The 20,274-nt window shown below is 39.6% G+C and overlaps 1 protein-coding gene across 2 annotated transcripts; it reads right to left on the bottom strand.

Moving 5' to 3' along the window:
• Positions 1-1,831: 1,831 nt before the first annotated feature.
• Positions 1,832-19,362, bottom strand: gramd2aa (GRAM domain containing 2Aa). 2 transcript variants are annotated; one of them, XM_084682348.1, is made up of 11 exons: positions 19,220-19,362; positions 15,842-15,952; positions 11,444-11,501; positions 9,801-9,873; positions 9,042-9,145; positions 7,899-7,997; positions 6,676-6,747; positions 6,485-6,547; positions 5,240-5,417; positions 4,043-4,136; positions 3,426-3,534 (listed from the first exon to the last, which is right to left on the bottom strand). In XM_084682348.1, exons 2-11 carry the CDS (start codon positions 15,940-15,942, stop codon positions 3,426-3,428), a joined length of 951 nt encoding a protein of 316 aa, XP_084538474.1. In that variant the 5' UTR covers positions 15,943-15,952; positions 19,220-19,362. The 2 variants fall into 2 exon arrangements, with proteins under 2 accessions (XP_084538473.1, XP_084538474.1); XM_084682347.1 differs by lacking the exons at positions 11,444-11,501; positions 15,842-15,952; positions 19,220-19,362 and adding an exon at positions 1,832-3,162 and having other exon boundaries at positions 3,430-3,534; positions 9,801-10,357.
• Between the last annotated feature and the right edge of the window lie 912 nt (positions 19,363-20,274).

Genomic DNA, 20,274 nt, shown 5'->3' with positions numbered 1-20,274 from the left:
GACCTAGTTTCAGCAACAAAACAATAAAGATGTATTTACATTAAAATTGTGTGAGGTACTTGATTATTGGGAATTTGAGTAGGTATACAGCTTATCCTACAAATGCAGTGTTGATCCTGTTTATTCGTAAAGACTGCATTGTCAAAACCATTGATTCATATTTAATGTAAATGTCTGCATCACATGATTTCCTCTCAAATTTTTTGTTAACAAGTTGGAGAATATTTCTTGGTGCTGTAGACACTGTAACCTTAATCTCTTAATGTTCATGTTCACACCATCATGGGCAAGGGTCATCTTGGGAACATTCCAGAAATCACAAGATGTCCCCCAGGAGGAACAGGCTTGGCTGTATTTCTGTCCATCTGCTTCAATCTGACCTCTCTACCCTACAATGACTCAACCACCACCACTCCAGATATTCTAAGCATAAGTAGACAACCTTATGGTAAGTGGATACCAAGACACAAAATTAACTCAAACTCAAAGTAACAAATAATTAAATTCTTTGAACTTTCAACAAATCGTGTACTACTTTAAATAAAAGGGAGAGACATACAATGAAACTGTCAAAATGGAATTGTATCGAGCCACTCTAGTTGACGCTATCTAAAAAGGGACTCAGATTAGAAGATGAGCATGATAATGCTCCTTTCAAAGTTGATGGCCACTTGGACTCAAAGTAGCCAGTTTTAGTCTTGCCTGTCAACTTAGGGTGCTTGTCTTCTCTGTTGGCAGCATTCCAACCATAGCTAAGAAGAGTGTTGCAGCATGACTACTGGAACCTCAGAACCAGGTGTCCCTCTCTGGCCTGGACATTCCCTTGATTGGACTGTGGGAACCACACAATCTATTACCAGTTGATCACATTTGGTCTTAATAGTAGGCTACATAGTGGTTATTTTCCTACATCCCAGTTGTTGCCCTGCCTAGCTACATCACTACCCTACATGTATATATATAAATCATATATAAATCATATATATATATATATATATATATATATATATATATATATATATATCCTTATTCATTTCGGTGTTTCATTACAAGCCTATTGTGTATTTTAATGTGTCCATTTCTGTTTGTTCCCTCCCATCACAATCCACCCGTCATGCCATGAAAAGTCACATTAGATGCGCTTTGTGTTCACACCTTGTCATGTACTTTATCTGCAGTAGCCTCATTTTGGAGTATGTTGAAATAACCACTGTAGCATAATTTCCAAACATTCTTCATACATTTTGCCTTTAAAAAAAAAAAGAACAAAGAACAACATTCATAACGGTTAGTTGTTCCTGACCTTCTGGTCAGAAACAAATTTACACTGACCACCTATTGTAGACTAAAATGATTTTTTAGGCGCAGTGCTGCAATTTACCACTTGAGGGGAACAGAATCAAGTCCTGATACTAAAATGTTGTTTTAGAACCTAGCAGCTCAGAAATATAACTACCTGAACTTAACAATGATGGAGAACGTGCCGCTTTTACCCCCACGAGACTCTGGAGACTATAGACCAAATCGCAGAAGCTGAGATAATGCTGCTCTTTGACAGGCTGCAGACATTATATGTTGACAACACTTTCAATGCTTCTTTATTTTAAAAGGTAAATCAACCAATTAATATATGCCAAAAAACACAGCTGTCTGTAATCAGTTTTTCTTAAATAGGGGTTTCTTGCCTTGATGAACTACATACAGCAGCTGTTTTCTCATTCTATCTCATTCAAATATGTGGCTCCATCTAGTGGAAAGAAGGAGGTGTCAGGAATGGAACAGGGTCTTAGAAATATCAACATGTCAACAAAACATGAAAACATACAATAATCAACTACACTCACACATGTAACAGTTTTATAATTGTATACAATGAATGCCCCTTTGCATTTAGTATACAAGCTACATTATTTCAATGGTGAATGCCCTGTGTTTTCACCTTCTCAATGAGGTAAATACATAAACCATTGGATTAAATTGCCTTTTGTATTAAAACTGCCACAGTCATGTCAAAGATTTCACAGATGTATACGTATGTTTTAAGGAATGCAAGTGAAGATGGACTGATCTCAGACCAGTATCACACCAGGGCAATGTGTTGTTTAAACGGAAAAAAAGTTGTCAGTGTGCCTAAAATGTTAAAGCACACCTACTTAGCACATAATAAATTCCCAAAACAGTTTCCATTTCATGTAAACATAATTATAGTTGTTCAGGATACATAAACATAGCTTCATTGTTTCTTTGACAATTTTGCTTTATTTTAATACTCAAAAGTTGGGCTCTTCGTGGAAAAAATATATAGCATAATCAGAGTGGATTGCAAATTCTGTCACATAATATGCTGCTTTAACTTATGTAAAAGTAGTAAGTATAATGAAAACATGGTACTGTATGTAAATAACACACTGTGGATGGTTACATTGGCTTTCTGTTTAAGTTCAGGGAATTTAGGAGAGCATAGTTCATCTAGATTAAACTACTTTCATTAAAGTAAAATAAAGTTTCTCACATGAAACGTGCCATTCATCTAACTCTCTTAGGTAAACACACTAACCTGTCACAGGAACAACACAGTTATGTCAGTTATGTATTCAGTCTAGACTGAATATATATAATCACTGCCTGGCACACAATGTTTTTCACAGTGTTCCTTCAATTGGATTGATTGACAAATCTGCAAAAGTGCATAAATACCCCAACACAAACAAATCCACAAGTATACTGTGAACTTCCGAGTCTGATAATGCACCAAAAGCACCAGTAGCATGGTCAGTCCATCAACCAATTTGACCCACTCTTGGCCTTAACTCCTCTTCCTTGTCATTCTTTCGCCAGAGTTCATTCATGATATCCTTGAATGTCATTTGCTTTCTTCTATGGTCTCTGTAAACTGTCAATGAGGCCCGCACAACAGTAAACATGAGTGTAAGACTATTACATTATACAGTATTTAAACCATAAATAAATAAGGAGTCTGTTTGCAAAGTCTGGAAGCAATGCCAGAGTGGAATGTGTCTTGAAGTTGATCATGGAGTCTTCATAGTTAATTGTAGGAATCTATACAGATGTCCAGTCTAAACCGATGGGCCACAACATTTCCTGGGTCGATAAAGGTTAAACATTTCTGCAGAGTGGATCACAGAGTTGAGCAGTGGTTACCTGGAAGTGGGGAACACAAAAGAAGGGTTACAACTAGGCTTTCCATATAAAATACAACAATCAATTCATTTATTATGAAACCATACACAAACCTTTGTACTAGCAGAGTCAATACATTTCTCAGATTTAATTCAGTAGATAAGGTCAATATCTTTCCCCTCCTGGATGCCCTTTGATGCTGTTAAAACCCCGGGCTAGTTCATGTCAGCTCACTGCCAGGTTTAGGGAGTGACATGCAGAGAGCAGCGTGCAGCTGTGGACTCTCACCTTTCCCGAAGGGGCAACGTAGGATTACTAAGGAACGAGAGCTGCTGCTCTAGACTGCACACACGGAAGGCCAGATAACATGAGGACAGGATAAGCAGAATAATACTAAGAAAAGGAAAAAGACCAAAATATTGATATTCAATTGATATCATCCAGTATTTTTAAATGCTACATTCTGTATATAGATGTTGTGTATACGTACACAAACGAGATGAATGGAAATGTAAAGTATGTGACCCAACACTAGATGGGGCCGTTTTACTAGTTTGCTTATTCGCATACGCATTACCTAGTGTCATTAATATAAAGTGCAAATCTCCAAAAATAAAACGACACTAGAATAAGAAAGTTTTTTGCTATCAATTTTAAAATTCATATTTAATTGTAAACACACACAAAAAAACGTTATGCTTGAAATGCTTTCAGCTAAGAATTCCCATATGCCCATCATGCATTATACAACTTATCCAGCCAAGAGATATACACTTGAATTACGTCATATAAACAGTTAAATCACTATATTCATGAAATTGTTGATGTGAGGCAGCTGGTCCTGAGATGTGCTGGTGGCCTGTGTGTGTGTGTGTGTGTGTGTGTGTGTGTGTGTACTCACAGCAGGATGAAGAACTTGAGCAGCTGATACTCCATCTGGCCAAGCTCTGGTACAGGCTCTGATAGAAAACTCTTGTCTGTCTGCAAACCCCGCTCTACAACACATAGCTGATGAGTTAGTGTTTGTGTGTATGAGGGCAGACGGCAGACTACACATGTTCTATGAATTCATCCATAACGGTAAAATACCAATATGGCACAAAATCTTAAAGTAAACCATGGGTTCATGTCCCAAACATGAACTTTTATTTAAACGCAAAAGCAGTCTGCATCACACTGTATTTGTGCAGATAGTTTTGGACTGTGTACAAATACAGTGTCTTTACACTGCTCCCATAACCAGACAGTTACATCATCAGAAATACATCTTAAACAATTAAAAAACGTGGCGTGATGAATGAGCATCGATCTAGGGGAAGAGTTAAACATGTCAAAAACTATCTTTTTAGTAGCAATGTTACAGACCAAAATATCAGCAATATTCCATCTTGAAGAGAAAAAAATATTATTCAACAGCCCCTTTGGATTGAGAATATCAGGCATGTTCCAGGAAGTCTCAAGTATAGCTTGGAGTAAGGCATGCTATTCTAATACAAGTCTCTGCAAGTCTCTTTTTGGAGCTTAGTATGTTGTTGCATAAGAGAGGGATATCCATACAGAGAAGGAAGAGAGCAAAAACTGCAAAAAGAGGAAGGAGAGAAGAAAGAGAGGGTAGATAAGGAAGAAAAGGAAGGAGAGAAAAGAAAAGAAGGAAAGGGAAGAGAGGGGGACACTTAGGCACATCACTATACACAAGTATACACACACCCGCAAATGAACAAGCACATGCTCACACACACACAGAAAAAGGACCATGCTACAAATATGTGCCCCCCGTCCATATCCAGAAAAGCCAACTCCTGCAACCAATATCTTAATGGACGTCTGCCAAAGATCACCTTGTGTCAAATCTATGATAATCCAGGTCTATGATGTAATACGTTGTGTCATGTTCATGAGCGATGCCTTGCATAGTATGAGAGATGTTTTTTTGTTTTCGAAGAAAATCCATCTGTTGACATCAATGCATGACCAGCCAAAATGTCAGACTCAAGATTCAGTACATATGAATCTCAAATAGCAGAGAACATCTTCTCTTAGGTATGAAATAACAACACTGCCTCCCTCATCCCCCAACAATAGTGCAACACTTCCTCACCTTCCAAGGGCTGATCGGTCTGGAAGGGCGTGTCCACAGCGCTCAAGCTGCTAGTGGAGTTGCCCAGGAGGTCGGGCAGGGACGAGGACACCGACACCACGGACGGTTTCCTCCTCCATTTTAATACCGGAGGGTACTCATCCGACACAGGGAACTCATCCGGGGCCGGGAACTCATCCTGGAGTAAGAGACAAGGTGGAGAACAGATAAGTAGACTGGCATTCTCAATGTTTTTTTTTCTTTTTCACCTATGTCAAAATCTCTTGGGTGATGTAGACGGATTCAACCTTGACGATGAGGGATCAGCTCATCCCCACCCCAAAATGTGTGAATAAGGACAAAAAGGGTATTTCATAGCAACCCATCTTGTTACACACAACACTGTACTGTACATTGGTCATGTTGTGAGCAGTTGCAAATAACATAAGGTCTTCACTAACAGGTCATGAAACCAAAAATGTTGTCTAACTAACAATACAAAGAATTCTCAATTCAAAAAGCAACCACCAAGTATAGGATTATAAATCGGAACATAATTATCGATACTTCTTAGAAGGCGATGCTCTGGATATTGCCTCCCCTAATTTAATCAAAAGGAGTCTGATTGCGTGATCAATTATCTCCATTTCCTCTTCCTTAGCAGTTGACCATTGATAAGATCATCTGTATTTGTTGGTCATAGCTAATAATATTACTGTATATGGCCATTAGAGACCTGTCGGAGCCTTCGTTAATGTGTTTAATCAATAATTTCACTGAATGATATGAGCTCAAACCACCATGCTTTTCAAGCTATTGATTAAAATAGGACAATGTTTAGACTATAAATCAAAATAAATGAAAAACAGAATTGTCTTCCTTTTACTGCGTGCTTCCATCCTTTAACTAGTGCTGACAATATAGTATAGTACATTTATCTTGTAGCCCTTGAGAATATATCACAGGCCTGCATTCATACAATACAGTTTACCACATCACAAATAAACATAACCCTTCCGAATCTTCACATACCTCTTCCAGAGGCTAAAATGTGTTTGGCAGTGTTGGCACAGTGGCCAATATTGCAAAAGTTACAATAAATATTAACGAGGCAATACAATTCTGCTGGTTTCCACAAACCAATTTCCTCTCAGCGAAAGTATTTCTAATCTAATTAAATCAAATCTAGTAGCCTGGTGTTCTGGGCAGACATTTATCATTTTGTTATAAATTCTATTCTGTTTTTGATTATCTATCCAGTCTTACCAGAGATAGGGAGTTAGGTTCCTCCATGTACTGTTTTAAACTCAGACTCTTCTTCCCATTGACCTATGGAGGGAATTTACAAGATATGTCAAGAGGCTTGCATGCATCAGTGATTACATATCATTTGGAATATTACTTGAATGAAACATGTAGTTTTCAATGAATAAGGAATTGTCTGTGTGTTTCAAGACCTGAAGGTGTGTGCAAATTCTTCGGAGGACATCATACACACTATCTCTGGACAGTAGAGACACAAACACGTACTGTGGGGAAAGAAAATAAAACATTTTACCTACTACCTACATTTTAACTACACACATTGTTCACAATGTTCTCAGCTAGGTACCTACAGTATGTGGGACATATGGAACACAGACACAGTTCAATTATGTCTATATATGGTCATACACATACTCCAAAAAATTATAATCCTATTACTGGGGGAATTTTCAAGAAATAAGCTATCACTGTGTTCACTGAGGCTAAACCAACAAAGCATAACCTAATGTTTAAGGATCAAAGTATGAACACAGTTCAAAAGACAAAGAAAGACCTAGGGCCATACATTCTTCTATTTTATTCCACCTGTTTTATTCAACTCTTTTACTATTTTAAATTTTCTATTACTCTTTAAAAAATAACTGTAAATGGCAGATGGCAAGTCTTATAACATGTTACACTTCCAGACAGATGAGAGTGATAAAAGGCAATAAAATGCAAATTAAGATACTGAGCATAAGGTGTCCATTTACTGGAAGAACATATCTCAGGTGACCTTGAAGTGTTTCCTGTCCCAAGTGCAGGAACTTAACCGACTTACTTTATTGCACCTCTGTGACAGAGAACATCTTTCCACTACGCAAAGCTATATGTTTAACTAAAATATGATGTCATAGAACTAATGTATAGAACATTTTGAAAGCTTCATGGCCTAAATTCCCAAAGCTATGCAATTACTATCGGAATATCACTGACATTGAAAACAACTGTAGGCTGAGCTTTACACACTGACATAAACATACACCAACACATGAGAAACATAGCCTTTTGTTTGTGCTTTGTGTCAAACCCGTCAGTTCATATTTTATGAGTGAGCCTACAGTTCATATACTGATCTGTACTGTACTCTGTTTCTAATCAATACAAACACACAAGCACAAAAGCAGTCACACACCTCCACAATCTGGAAAGTGGAAGACCAAACACGACCAAAATAGACCATGACCTTGACACCCCTTCGCTACTGCTGAATTGTGTTTTGATTCTCATCAACCTAGCTTAGTTAGCATAGCACACTGTTGTTTTTTACATCTGTCTGTACCGGATACAAATAAAATCAAGCTAGAGTACTCCAACGAGCATCAGCCATGTTTTCATTCACAGTGACCAAGGCTAACCACATTGCTAAGCTCACCTTCTGACTCGTGTCTGTGGTTATGGCTAGGCCGTTGGGAACCAAGCCAGCTGTTTTGTGCTTCTTGACCAGCCTCACAGAGACCACAGGGATGGCAACCTTGAGGAGGACAAAAGGGAAGGAGGCAAAAGGAGCAACAATATCACATTACCATGCTGTAAGTGAAGAAACACAAAGGTGAGATGATGCAGCATAAAGATAAGTAAGGCTAATTCTACAATAACGAGATATAATTAAAAGGGAAGGTTATGGAGAGAGGTTCTTTTAGCACCTGACCACATCACTGTTGTACTTCAACTTTAAATAAGCCTATGGCAGTGGAGAGGAAATGAAACAGATGCAAAAAAAATGCAAGATTAAGACTATTACACTATTGAAAGGAAAGGAATAAGTAGTTGCCATATCTGAGAGATAAAAACATTATGAGAGGAAAAGAAAGACAAATTTGTGGTTTCAGTTAATATACAAGGAATGCCCTCAAACTAAGCAGCTTATTGTGCCTGAGAGTCAGGGGATGTTGGCATTCCAATACTCAGAGAGTGAAAGGAACAAGCAATTAATCAAAGGGGAGAACATGTAATCCAGAAGTACACTGCACATTATAAACAGTACACATAGTACATGCATACACAAACACAGCACAGGCAGACACACGCAATCCTAGCTTGCGTGTCTGCCAATGCTGTGATTGTGTACTGTGTGTATGTGTGTGGGTGAGGGACAATCCATGTATTTTAGTTTGTTTAACAGCTACCACAGGGCCAAAAATTATTTATTTTATTACTAAACAGCCTCATGAGGCCAGGTGCGAAAGTTAGTGTGGATAAACTACTGTATTTCCTGGCAAGTGAGGGGAAAAGCAGGCCTTGGATTTCAAGACACACACTTATCTGTCAGGGACGAACGGAAGAACGGATGGTCTGTTTGTCTGTCTGTTCATGAGTCTGTCAGTATGTTTATCTGGTTCCTCTTCCTGTCTATGGTCCTGTTTGTCTAGCACCCTTTCTTCAATCTTGACTTCCTTACAGTAAGAGATCGATCCAAAGTGACTGGATTGGTAACAGCTGTATTGAGTACAACATGCTTTTAACTGAACCCACTCTGTTTGATTAGAGACGGCTAATCAATCTGGTCATGTCTCACCTTAATGTCTTTGCCAAAAAGGTTGGCATAGAAGCACAGCCAGTTTCTTGAGATGTAGAGTCTGCCCTGCAGGAGGATATCTCTTAGCAGGGCACATGAGTACACTGAGAGAGAGCAAAGACATATTACACATATTAACATCTTGGCACACTCATTTGATTTGACTCCACACCAGACACTGTCCTTGGGTAAAATCTGTGTAACAAGTCTAGACATTTAGGTTTGAATATATGTGCTAACAGGAACAAACACTACCATCCTAACCACAAAGTAAATGGAGCAAAACAAGAACCGCGCTTCCTGTGCAAAATGACGTGGAGATGTGCAGATGCGGTTAACCTGACACCTTTTCAGTTGCACTTTACCACAAAGTGTCTGAAGTTCCAACTTCCTTAATTAAAGGAGGCTAGAGTCGATACTTTATCATTGGATAGTAACAAATAACAAATATTGTCTGCTGCATTTTATATGGCATGCATTGTCATGTATCTGTGCACATTTCTGCACATATGTTGTACGCCTAACACCAGTTTAGAAAGACACAACAATGTAAAATCCTTTACAGGTAAAGAATAATATAAAAAATAAGCCTAGAAAGTTAAAGCATAGGATACATAAGATTGGTACAGAGATTAGCCTGTTAGGCTGAAAAGAAACAGAACAAGCTCAAAAAGCTTTAAACAGCTAATATTTTGCCTTAAGTCATTTAAGCAGCCAGATAACTAATAGTCTTGATGTTTAGGGTCCTGACAACAGTACCTTTCATGAGGATTTCCTCCTTGGGCACGCACTGGAAGAGTTTGTGGTACTGGGAGTTGTACTTGCTGACAGTCTGCGCAGAGGGACAGGGCAGAGTCATGAGGAGCTCCTTGGCTTGGCTCCGTGCCTGAACACCACCACCAACACCACCACCACCAACACCGCCCGCCGTCGCTGCCGCCACGACCCTCTCCCTCAGAGGACGAGTGCTCTGCACCAGACTCAGCATGTTGGCACCGTACACACACACACACTCGCGCACATCGATGGCGTGGAGCACCCCGCTGCAAGACACACACTGTCCCAGACGGCAGTCAGTCACTGACGTTCTGTGACAGAGAGGTGTGCTACTGACTACGAGCTAACCTACACATGCACGCACACATACACCGCAACAAGCAGACCACATACACATGCATGCACACACATGCACTCTACATGTCAGTTTAGCTTCATTGAGGTCTTCCTTTTACGCAGTTGTTTTCTCTTTTACCGGCAGACTAAAACACTGACTCACATGCACACACTTTCTCCTCCTTACATACAAACACATCCCCTCTCACTGCTGCACGGAAAAACCCACACACTCCCTCTTTCTCCCTCTCTCACACACCCTGTCCTTTTCAGCCAGAAAGCCAGAGCTTTTTCCTCTCTCTCGCTCCCCTCCCTCCTTCTTTCTCTCTGCCTGCTCAAATGACTCTGCAGGGTGACTCCCCTCCCCTACTCCTCACCATGTGTCACCCCACACCATGCCGCTATTTCTTCCTGCTTGTCTTCACAAACAACCTTGCGTCTACCTCAAGTCCTCACTCCTGCTCTCATTAGTCGTCCTTAAAAACAAGGAATACGTGGTTGAGAAAAATTGATTCACTCCCTTTCTCTTTCTCTCACTCTCCCGATGACTGAATCTCTCTCTCCACCACAAAACCACAGCAGCCTCGCTCTGTCACTGTGAAGGACCCTGCTCCAGTGTATCTATACCGGCTCCTTTCTCTCAGTATCTGGTATACTGCGTGCAGATCTGCTTCTGCCCTGACTATTATGGGCAATAATAATCATAGCCAAGGGCCTTTTAATCTGCATGGACTGAAATGGTTTGGAAGAGGAGTGACATAGTTAATGGTTAACCTTCTAGGCTGTTGTGTAACCAGTGAAGGCTTAGTAGGTTCAAATCACAGGGTATTACATATTTAATGGCCTGACCCTACTATTGATGTTAGATCAGAGCAGAGCGAGTGCTTGGAAGGATGAAACCTTGGCTCTATCGTAGTGTGAATGACATCACAGTTGCTGGATCATTCAACATGTTGATTCTTAGATCCCCTTCCCTTGAGATTCCTACCTGACCTAGCACCTAAACCTGGGCTTCATGTGTCACAATTCCTCATGGTACTAAAGTGAAGGGCAGGCACTACAAAACAGAGTGCCCATTTTAGTCTGTACAGGTTTCCCAAATGAAAGGTCATGGGCGAAACATTGAGTCATGAATTCAACAATGCATTGCAAAAAATTCTAAAAATTACTTAAAATAATTTACCTTAACAAATGTGCATATCTTTACAATATCAATGCCACTATCAAGAGAATGAAGATTACTGATGAAGATGAAGCTTGGAAAGTAATGCTACAAGCACTTCACTTACCGAACCTCTGTAACATTTTTTTAAATCTTCATATGATAGGTCGTCAATCAACTGTATCCTGAAATACAAAGGAAAAGGACATATGAAGTTTATTGGAGCGATTCAATTAGCTTTTGTCAAAACCCATTGCAGTAGCTAAGGTCAAAGTGTGTCACCACAGTCTAAGGGTCATTTTTTTCAACATCTACATTTTGCATTCATTGGGACACTGTTAAAGTACAATGTATCCCCAAAGAATATCTTTATAATTTTTTTAGGATGGGTGAAAACAGATCGAGTAGCTAATGTATATCATAGCATTTCACCGAGGAATACTATCAAACAGTAGTGTGTGTGTTTATGTCTGTGTCTATGTGTATCTATTGTTTATAGCAGTACAATGTTGGCAAGGTTCAGGTTTGGGTCAAGGCTGCCAGACAGATACAACACATCAATGTACAGAACTGAAGGCACACCCACACACAAAACAAACTTTACATGGCAAAGACAGATACAGATGTACAAAAAGATAACACAAGCCTTGCTGCGGCTGTATCCTGTTCTGTTCAGATTAATGAAAAAAAGAAACAGACTAGACACAGACTGCTGAGGGTGCATTTTAAAAGAGCTTGATCTAACTAGCCAAGGAAACTGATTTGTTGAGCAAGTTGAGGCAGTTAAATAAGTTTGTATTCAACTGTTCCACCATTGAGTACAAGTGAGGACAAGTGGTAGTCTCTAAAGAAGGTTATGAAATACACCGTAGTGCAAATAAAGTTTGTTTGACCACTAAGACAGTGCACCCCCAAAAAACACACACATACCAATGCCATACACAATCCCTCACAAGAGATAGCCTCAGCATTATGGGGTAAGTCACACCACGGCTCTCATGACTACTTCTAACGTAGGCAAACTCACTCCATCAACCCAGAGGGCCTGGAAAGCTTACAAACCTTTGTAAAGTTGTGACTTTAACAACAGTGCTCTGTTATTATGAACTGGCTCCAGAATTGACAGTGCTCGGAGCCATATGATGCATCACAATTGAACATTATCACACATTCACCCCACTTCAGGGATGGGTATTATTCAGTGAAAGAGCATTTGACTGCAGAGGTCATTAATAAAAGTGTCTGTAAATAAATATTATAGATTGTTAAATTGTTGTTATTTTTATGTTCTGATTCTTCTCGTAGCACAAGAATGTGTAGTCTGTTTCCCACAGTATGTACTTACATATGCTCTACTCATCTCCTCTCTACCATCCCTCTATCGCTCACTCATATCTAAGTACCATGTTATAAATCTAAATAACCTCAAGGCAAATTCACAATAATGTAACAGTGGCACCTTTGTGCCAAGTCATTCTATAATTTGTTATCATAGAGTGGTGCTATCTATCGGTAAATAATTTCAAGGTCGGCCTATTAACCATGATTCAGACTCCGCTAGTAAAACATGATTGTTCCTTGGCATATCCTGTCACATGACTCTTCTCTTCCTTGCCTCCACTCAGGAGTATTGCTAAGACTCCTCTGGCTCAGCTGGGTAGTATCAAGGTCAAGCATCTGTTATGAGAGTGTGTCTTTGAGTGTGAAGGGAAAGAAGATTAGGAGAAAAGGGGGATGGAAGGGAGGGTTGAGTAATATTCTGGTAGGTAGACAGTGATTGGAGAGATATGGATAGAGGGAAAGATAATAACAGACAGGAAAGAAATGCTTGACATATTGTAAGGCAGAGAGTAAGGGAGTGAGAGACTGAAAGAGAAACAGGAAATTATAGATTCCTACTCCATAGAGGGTCAAATCCTACACACAATTTAAGACCCTATCACTAAGCACAGTGGACCAAGATTTCGGCGTGAGCTAGGAGATTGCTTGAGGAATAGGCTACAAAGGAAGAGAGGACAGAGTCACTGTGACTTCCTGCTGTGTGCGTGTGGGAACTCCAAACCTCTTGTTTTCTTTTGAGCAGGGCAGCTGGGTGGAGGGGACAGGGTCGAGACAGAGGGCCGGAACCATGGGACCCCTGACCCTGCTGTGACGGTGGTGTGACCACACTGAAGCCCATCAGAGCATCAAGGGCTTGAAGTTGCTGAGTTTTTGATCTCCCAGAGCGGTTCAGTTTATCTAGCTCCTTTCCGCTTCGCGTCGTGCCTAACAACTCCCCTTACCTGTTCTAAAATCAGCGCAAACCACGGCCTCTTGGGGCTTATTGCTTAAATACATACCGGTACAACCAATAGGCATATGTCTATTGCACACACATACACCCATGTAGACTCTCCCAGGTAAAAAGGAAAATCTTATATAATCTATATCTGTTCAAGCACACGTTGTAGAGATTTAAAGTCAAATGGGGTTTACGTGAATGCCATGGTCCAAGATCAGACAACTGGCTCCCCCCGCTTAGCCTCACTTGCTAATGTCTTATTACTAATTGAGGCATGGAAAACAAACTGGACCTGGAGAGTCATGAACGGGTGCCCTTTACCTTCATGTGAGATGGGGGAAGTGTTACTGAGCCTGCAGTGTGGTGTGTGAATGTGGGTGTGTGTCAATGAGCATGTTAATTTGTTTATTTGTTTATTTGAAAGGATCCCCATTAGCTGACGCTGAAACGACAGCTAGTCTTCCTGGGGTCCAAAAAGTACATAAAAAATAGTAATCACAATCACAATTACTCACAAATATCGTATCTACACACCAAAGAACAAGAAAAAGTAAAAATTCGGAAAGTACTGATAAAAGTAATCAAATTAATGCAAGACAACCTGTCACATAATACAATCATGCTCAACCATTCCAGACGATTTTATAATGAAAGCAAATACAGTCTAAATCTTTTTTTTAAACCAGTTTTTCCCTTGATTTCACGAACCCCACCTGGAAGATTGTTCCAAAGCACAATTGACCTATAAAACACTGTCTTCTTCAAAGAGTCTGATTTTGGTAGGGGTAAAGAAATCTGATGACTATTCGCCCCTCTTGTGTAATGTGAATGCATATCTGAATAGTAAATTATATTGTCATCAAGAAATTTAGGAGTGCGGGTGTTAATAATTTTATGAGAATATACTAACATGTTAGCAGATAGTCTATTCTTGACCTCCAGCCAAGCAAGATGGTCATGCACGGTCATGTGAGAATGAGAAAGATAGAGAGAGATAAAGAGAGTGAGAGTTTGTGTGTGTGTGTCTATGCTTGTGTCTGTGTGTGTCTCTGCCCCTATAGCAGGTGTCCTTGGTGGTGGCCCTGAATAGTGTAGCTAATTAAAAGGTAGAGGAATCTTAAATTAGAAAGTGAATACCTCCCAACGGCTGCCAGCGGAGACACCCATTCAGTCAATAATGCAAACGAAGAAAGAAAAAAAGGCACTGAGGAAAAAGGTTAAAGGTAAAAAAGGCAACCTCATCCTCTGTTTAGTTAGGAAGAACGTGGTAGGAGATAGGATTTTCCTGTTATTAGAATTCTATTACTAATCACTGAATATTTAGAGGTAAATCCTAAATGGAAAAAAACCCAAATGTATATCATGTATGTTTACAAAACATGTATGTTGGTCGATGGGATATCACCTCCATATTTTGGGATTACATTTCACTGTAGCTTTACAGAGGTTCAAATCTTGGAGATTTATATCCATGCTATTAAGGTATTCATATTCAAAGGTACATATTAATGCTCACACATCTGGCAATGGTTTTCAGAACTATCTTGTAATTTTCTTTTAATTACTTGGATTTAAGAAAGCTCTGCCATCACACTGTGCTTGGCATCCTAAATAAACATACTTTTAAAAAGAGTTTGTTTATACACAGTTGATGTACATTCCACTTTCATAACTTGTACATGCCAATGGCACACTATTGACACAGGGACAACGTCATTGGAAACACCCTCCCTTAGAGTGGTGAGGTGAATGCACATTGCACCATGATGCAGCACCAGATCCAATCCCAGGACAGATTCCCTGGGATTATAATGTTACTGCCTTGAATCCGTATTATGTAATGCCCTCTCTCTTTCTGACACACATGTCCACACAAACACACGCACACGCACACGCACACACACACAGATAACACAAGGCCCATTACATGGAGTCAAGTTTAAAAAATACCCCCAAGACACGCAAACAGACAAAAACAGTACGCTAGAAATGTCCTTACATTGTCTAGCTTGGCTATCAGTAGAGAAGCAGATGCTATGTGATTTAGGGATATGTGTTCCTTTGCACTTATTGTAAGGTAATTTTGTTCTATGGATGCATCTGTGGGGAATGGACCTTTGTTAACATCACATATGGGTGAGTTAACATCACAGGTTTGGTGGAGTGTGTATATGATTTCACTATGGTGTGGTGTTATGTTGTCCTCAGGTGGAATACAGAATGTAGTGTGTGTTCACAGCTTGCCTGAACTGCGGTGGTCCATGAGAGTCCTCCTCCTTGGAAGGTTCCAGGTCCTGTGGCGACAAGAGGCCTGTCTCTTCATTATGCTCCTGGTGTTCAGTCATGGTCTTGGGCCTGAACACACAAACAAGTCAAAGAATCAGCATCACAGACTTATACAAACTTCAGTCTCTCTTTTATTTTCCATGTTTTTTTTTTTTAAATAAAGGTCATACAGCTGCTTGTACTGTTAACCCTCAAACACACACATACACACACACAGGACTTCCTGCTGGGACAGGGTCAGCAGATATCCCCCACTCTGTATAGTTACATGTGTGACTGAAAATCTCTTCATTAGTCTTCCCAAGAAGAACCACTGACTCATCACCACTCTCTGCCTTAATCCGAGTTTCCTTTTTATTAGCTCTAACTTGCTGGAACTTGCTCACCTTAGCCAATATCTATATGTCTCAGATAAAAGGCTATTTCTGTTAGAAGTCAAAGGTTAGCATATTTTCCATTGGATTCTCCCAAAGTATCATAATAGCTAAGACAGTCGGTTTAGTTGTTTTCATAACTAGTAGTTTGTGTAACCATTGTGGGAATGTTCATTGATCCAAGTTTCTCAAGTTCTGCCTGGAAAGATTCTCTATTTCATTGCACTATTGAACTGAATTTCCTTAGTGGAAGTGTTTCAGTTATTGTCTGAATGTTGTTTTTAGAATAGGAGAAGAAAGGCTATTTTAAAGTGATTAAAAATGTTCTAAAATGACACCCTTTAGACCCCACTGACCAAATCTTAATCTTCCCTGAAAAATCTCAATTTGGTGAAGACAGTTGGCCCCCTGCAGTGAGCCTAGGTAAATCCGTCAGAAGTACATTACACTTAGTGTAAATGGCCCACAATGCAAGGCTACCCCATTGAAAACAAACAAAAAATAGTTGCAGTATAGGACAGGACAAGGATATGATATCAAATATGTTTTTAGTCCTGGCGGCATACCTGTTTTTGAGGCACTAATTATATAATCCATTCTCAAGAGAGAGGTTGAAACTCCACTAATTGGTTAATGTTTATTTGCAGACTCAGTTTATGTGAATATGCCCTGAACAGCATACTGAAAGTATCTGGGACGATTATCAACATCGACTATCCCAAAAGCAGACTTGAACTTGAGCCATAGACCAAAATTATTTCGTTTTCACTTGCACAACATGATTTTACAGGGTGATTGAATGTTCTCACAATATGTTACAGTTTTTACACATTGTTATATCTTAGACCCAGCTCTTACTGGAATGGAATGTGTAACAGAATGTAAGTAACATCCTTGCTTGATACCAGTTGACCATTGCACACAAGTATGTCTTTCCATAGCATTTTTGGTCCACAAATTTTAAATCACAATGAAAAGAAAGGAGTAGTGGTATCTCTAGAAGTTTTTATAAATTAACGTTTGTTATAAATAATAGTAATACAAGCTCTCTCTTTCGCTCTCTCTCTCTCTTTCTCTCGCTCTCCTTTCTCTGAACTGTCCTTCAACAGGCATACTGTCCTCCATACAAATGAATGTTAATCGTTATTCTTTGTCCCCTTCATTCCCCTCTTCCTCCTTCTCGTCCTTCTTAGACATTTACTGGGACGTCACAAGACAGCCTCCAATCCAATTAGCCCTAATCTTGTTAAGCCACTTTGGGCACTTTGGGACTTCCGTTAAAGGTGCAATGCACCATATTTCCTTCCACCTCCTCTTCACTCTTTCAAAAGTATTTTTGTGTACAGAGTAAAAGAGAAGGATAATGAAATGGCACCAGTATCAGTCAACCTGATAGAGTGCTCCTCCTGGACAGATGAATAGATTGCTTACCGTCCTTGTCCAAGGAATTGTGTTGCCACAGTCTGTACAGAGCCTCACATAAACACGTAGATTGCAACTACAAGACACATATACATATAACCTTTCCCTAGGCAAGTTACGAGGGTGTTTTATTTAATGATGCTATGGCTGCATGTCCAGGCTAGAGATCTGTATCTGCAACTTGATGGAAACAGTGTGAATAAGACAAGATGTTGGGCCAAACATACTCGTATTCTTTGTCTCTTTTTTTCTCTCCCTCAAATCCACAAGCTCACACTTTTAGGGTTGCGGACAACTTGAGAATGGATGTCTCTCTCTCTCTCTCACACACACACACACACACACACACACGCACGTACGCACACACACACACACACACCTGGATAGCTCTTGACATATAGTCCCTTGATCACAGTTGCACGATGTTTGTATCAGTTTACTAACTAAGAAGAAAGACTAAAAAAGGCTCAGACAGCAAATAGAGAGCTTAATTTAGGATCATCACTATCCTTTCTCTGCATTTCTACTCCACATCCCTTTATAAGAGTCAACAAATCCTGGGGAACTGAAGGTTTCAGAAGTGTTACAAGGTCCAAATATAGGTAACCATAATCAATAGTGGGGGAATGGGAGGTAAAAACATTTATTGAATACTAAAACTTCAATCACGAGGTCATGAAATACAAGATTAGTGCGGCTTCAAAATGACATTGTACATTATATGCTCAACTGAGCTATGGTATGTAATCTATGCTCACGTGAACTTCACCCTTTCTGCACACACTATGTGGTACATAAATGTTTGGTGTTTTTAAGTTTTCTCAGTGTCCAAAAACTGAATGTAAGGTAACCTAATAAATGACTGAAAAAAGCTGTCACTTGAGTTTCCTTTCACCTGCCATGTGGTGATTATCATCCTTGAGGGACAGTTCCCTTCTTGGACCTCTGCTTACCTTGGCAGAGAAAACTAATGGGCTGAAGCTGTGAACACCTGTGGGTTTGTTCTTTGTCTTGGAAAGACACAATATGGTGGTGCTTTCAATAGGTTGCCTAGCAGCTCCTTCTAAAAAAGGTCTGTCTCAGTGTGACAATAATACCTGTTTAGTTGAGAAAGGCTGATAATTAGTCAGGTGTCTATTAAATTAGAAAACAAACATGCACCTTTCAAACAAACACTGTCCATTGATTCATTTCAGACATCGTACCACGTGGGACTCCTAACGTATTTGCTGTCTACAGTTGTCCATGATGACAAACTTCTAAAGTTTGATGTCAAAATAGGCCTTCAACAACAACAACAACAACAACAACAAAAAACTACTGCTGCTACTATTTGATCATTCAAAATGGTAAGCCATTGATCCAACCAAGTGCTTTTTATCTACTGTCAATGCTAAAAATGACATGAGGAGCGAATCCGGCATCTGGTATTGGATAGGTATGTAAACAGGTAGGCTTATTATATTTGCAACTTCACTGCCAAGCTTTCAACGTCGTAATAGTTCAAAAGTATGAAAGAAACATCGCCAACATCGCCTACCTGTGAAATTACGCGTTTATGACGACAAGATAGCCATCATCCTTCATGATGCATACGCTTTTGAGGACACGGAAGTACCTAATTACAGAAATATGAATATCCACGAGGAATAGGCAGAAAATTACAATATGTCACTCACAATCTAAAGATTTTTCGCGCCTTGAGCTCCACAACCAGAAACTGAGCTCGAGTCAATTTGTTGCGCCCACACAAATCAAGGTGGGTTGAGCTACAACCTACATGGCGTGGTATCCGTGTATCTGCGGTCAGAGGATTAAATACTAATAGTATACAGTACAGGTACTTATGCTATTTTCGTCCACTGTGACTTGGTGCTGAATCACCGCAAATAAACTGTATACAGAGAAGACATCTAGTCTTCTCACGTGGCACCTCTTCTCCCAGACTGCACGGTCCATACATGGATTATCGTAAAGTGGTGATAATGGCTTGTTATCAACAGGTCTGATATAGGCAGTGTAGAGTCACCCACTAAAAAGGCAATAATAGACAGACAAGCTAAACTATGATAAATATATTTAAAACTGCTAAATACACAAACGTAACCAAATAGGTAAACTTTAAATATAGTTCTCAATCATCCTATTTGTTTGTATCAAATCATAGGCATTAAACACTTCGTTCTGTTCTAGAATAGCTTCACTTGAGGAATTATATTATTTGTACGCTGGCACCCACTTAATCCCTTTATTATGATCTACTACAGAGTAGACAGGTTTCATTGCTCTGTGTGCCCCTTTTTCTGTAAAACAAATAATAAAATCCAGTAAGAATGGGCATATAGATTTTTCAAGAGTGAAACGATTCTGACATTATTGGTCTATTATGATATGAAATTGAACAGTCTTAAAGTTTGCAATCATTTAACACACAGTTTACAGTAGCTGCAGGTTTTCTTGAATTTAAATGACCACAAATTGAATTGAGTTGAAATGCAGGGTAAAACACTGGTCAAAGTTGTAAAATGTTTGTAATGTCTGATAGATATTACTATCAGAGTAAATTGCTTGTGGTGAGGAACTTGCCCCTTGGTT

This window comes from Hypomesus nipponensis, chromosome 19 (genome assembly GCF_054491055.1).
Source record: "Hypomesus nipponensis isolate SF chromosome 19, ASM5449105v1, whole genome shotgun sequence".
In the NCBI taxonomy this organism is placed as follows: domain Eukaryota; kingdom Metazoa; phylum Chordata; class Actinopteri; order Osmeriformes; family Osmeridae; genus Hypomesus; species Hypomesus nipponensis.
Note: the sequence above shows the minus strand (reverse complement) of the source record. Positions and strands in the feature narration are given on the sequence as shown.

Excerpts from the sequence above, each read along its gene's own strand:
- gramd2aa (XM_084682348.1), bottom strand. The coding sequence starts at position 15,942 with ATGACTGAACACCAGGAGCATAATGAAGAGACAGGCCTCTTGTCGCCA. Across the intron at positions 9,874-11,443 it reads AAAAATGTTACAGAGGTTCG|ACTGTCAGCAAGTACAACTC; the intron begins GTAAGTGAAGTG and ends CCCTCTGCGCAG. Across the intron at positions 7,998-9,041 it reads TTTTTGGCAAAGACATTAAG|GTTGCCATCCCTGTGGTCTC; the intron begins GTGAGACATGAC and ends GTCCTCCTCAAG.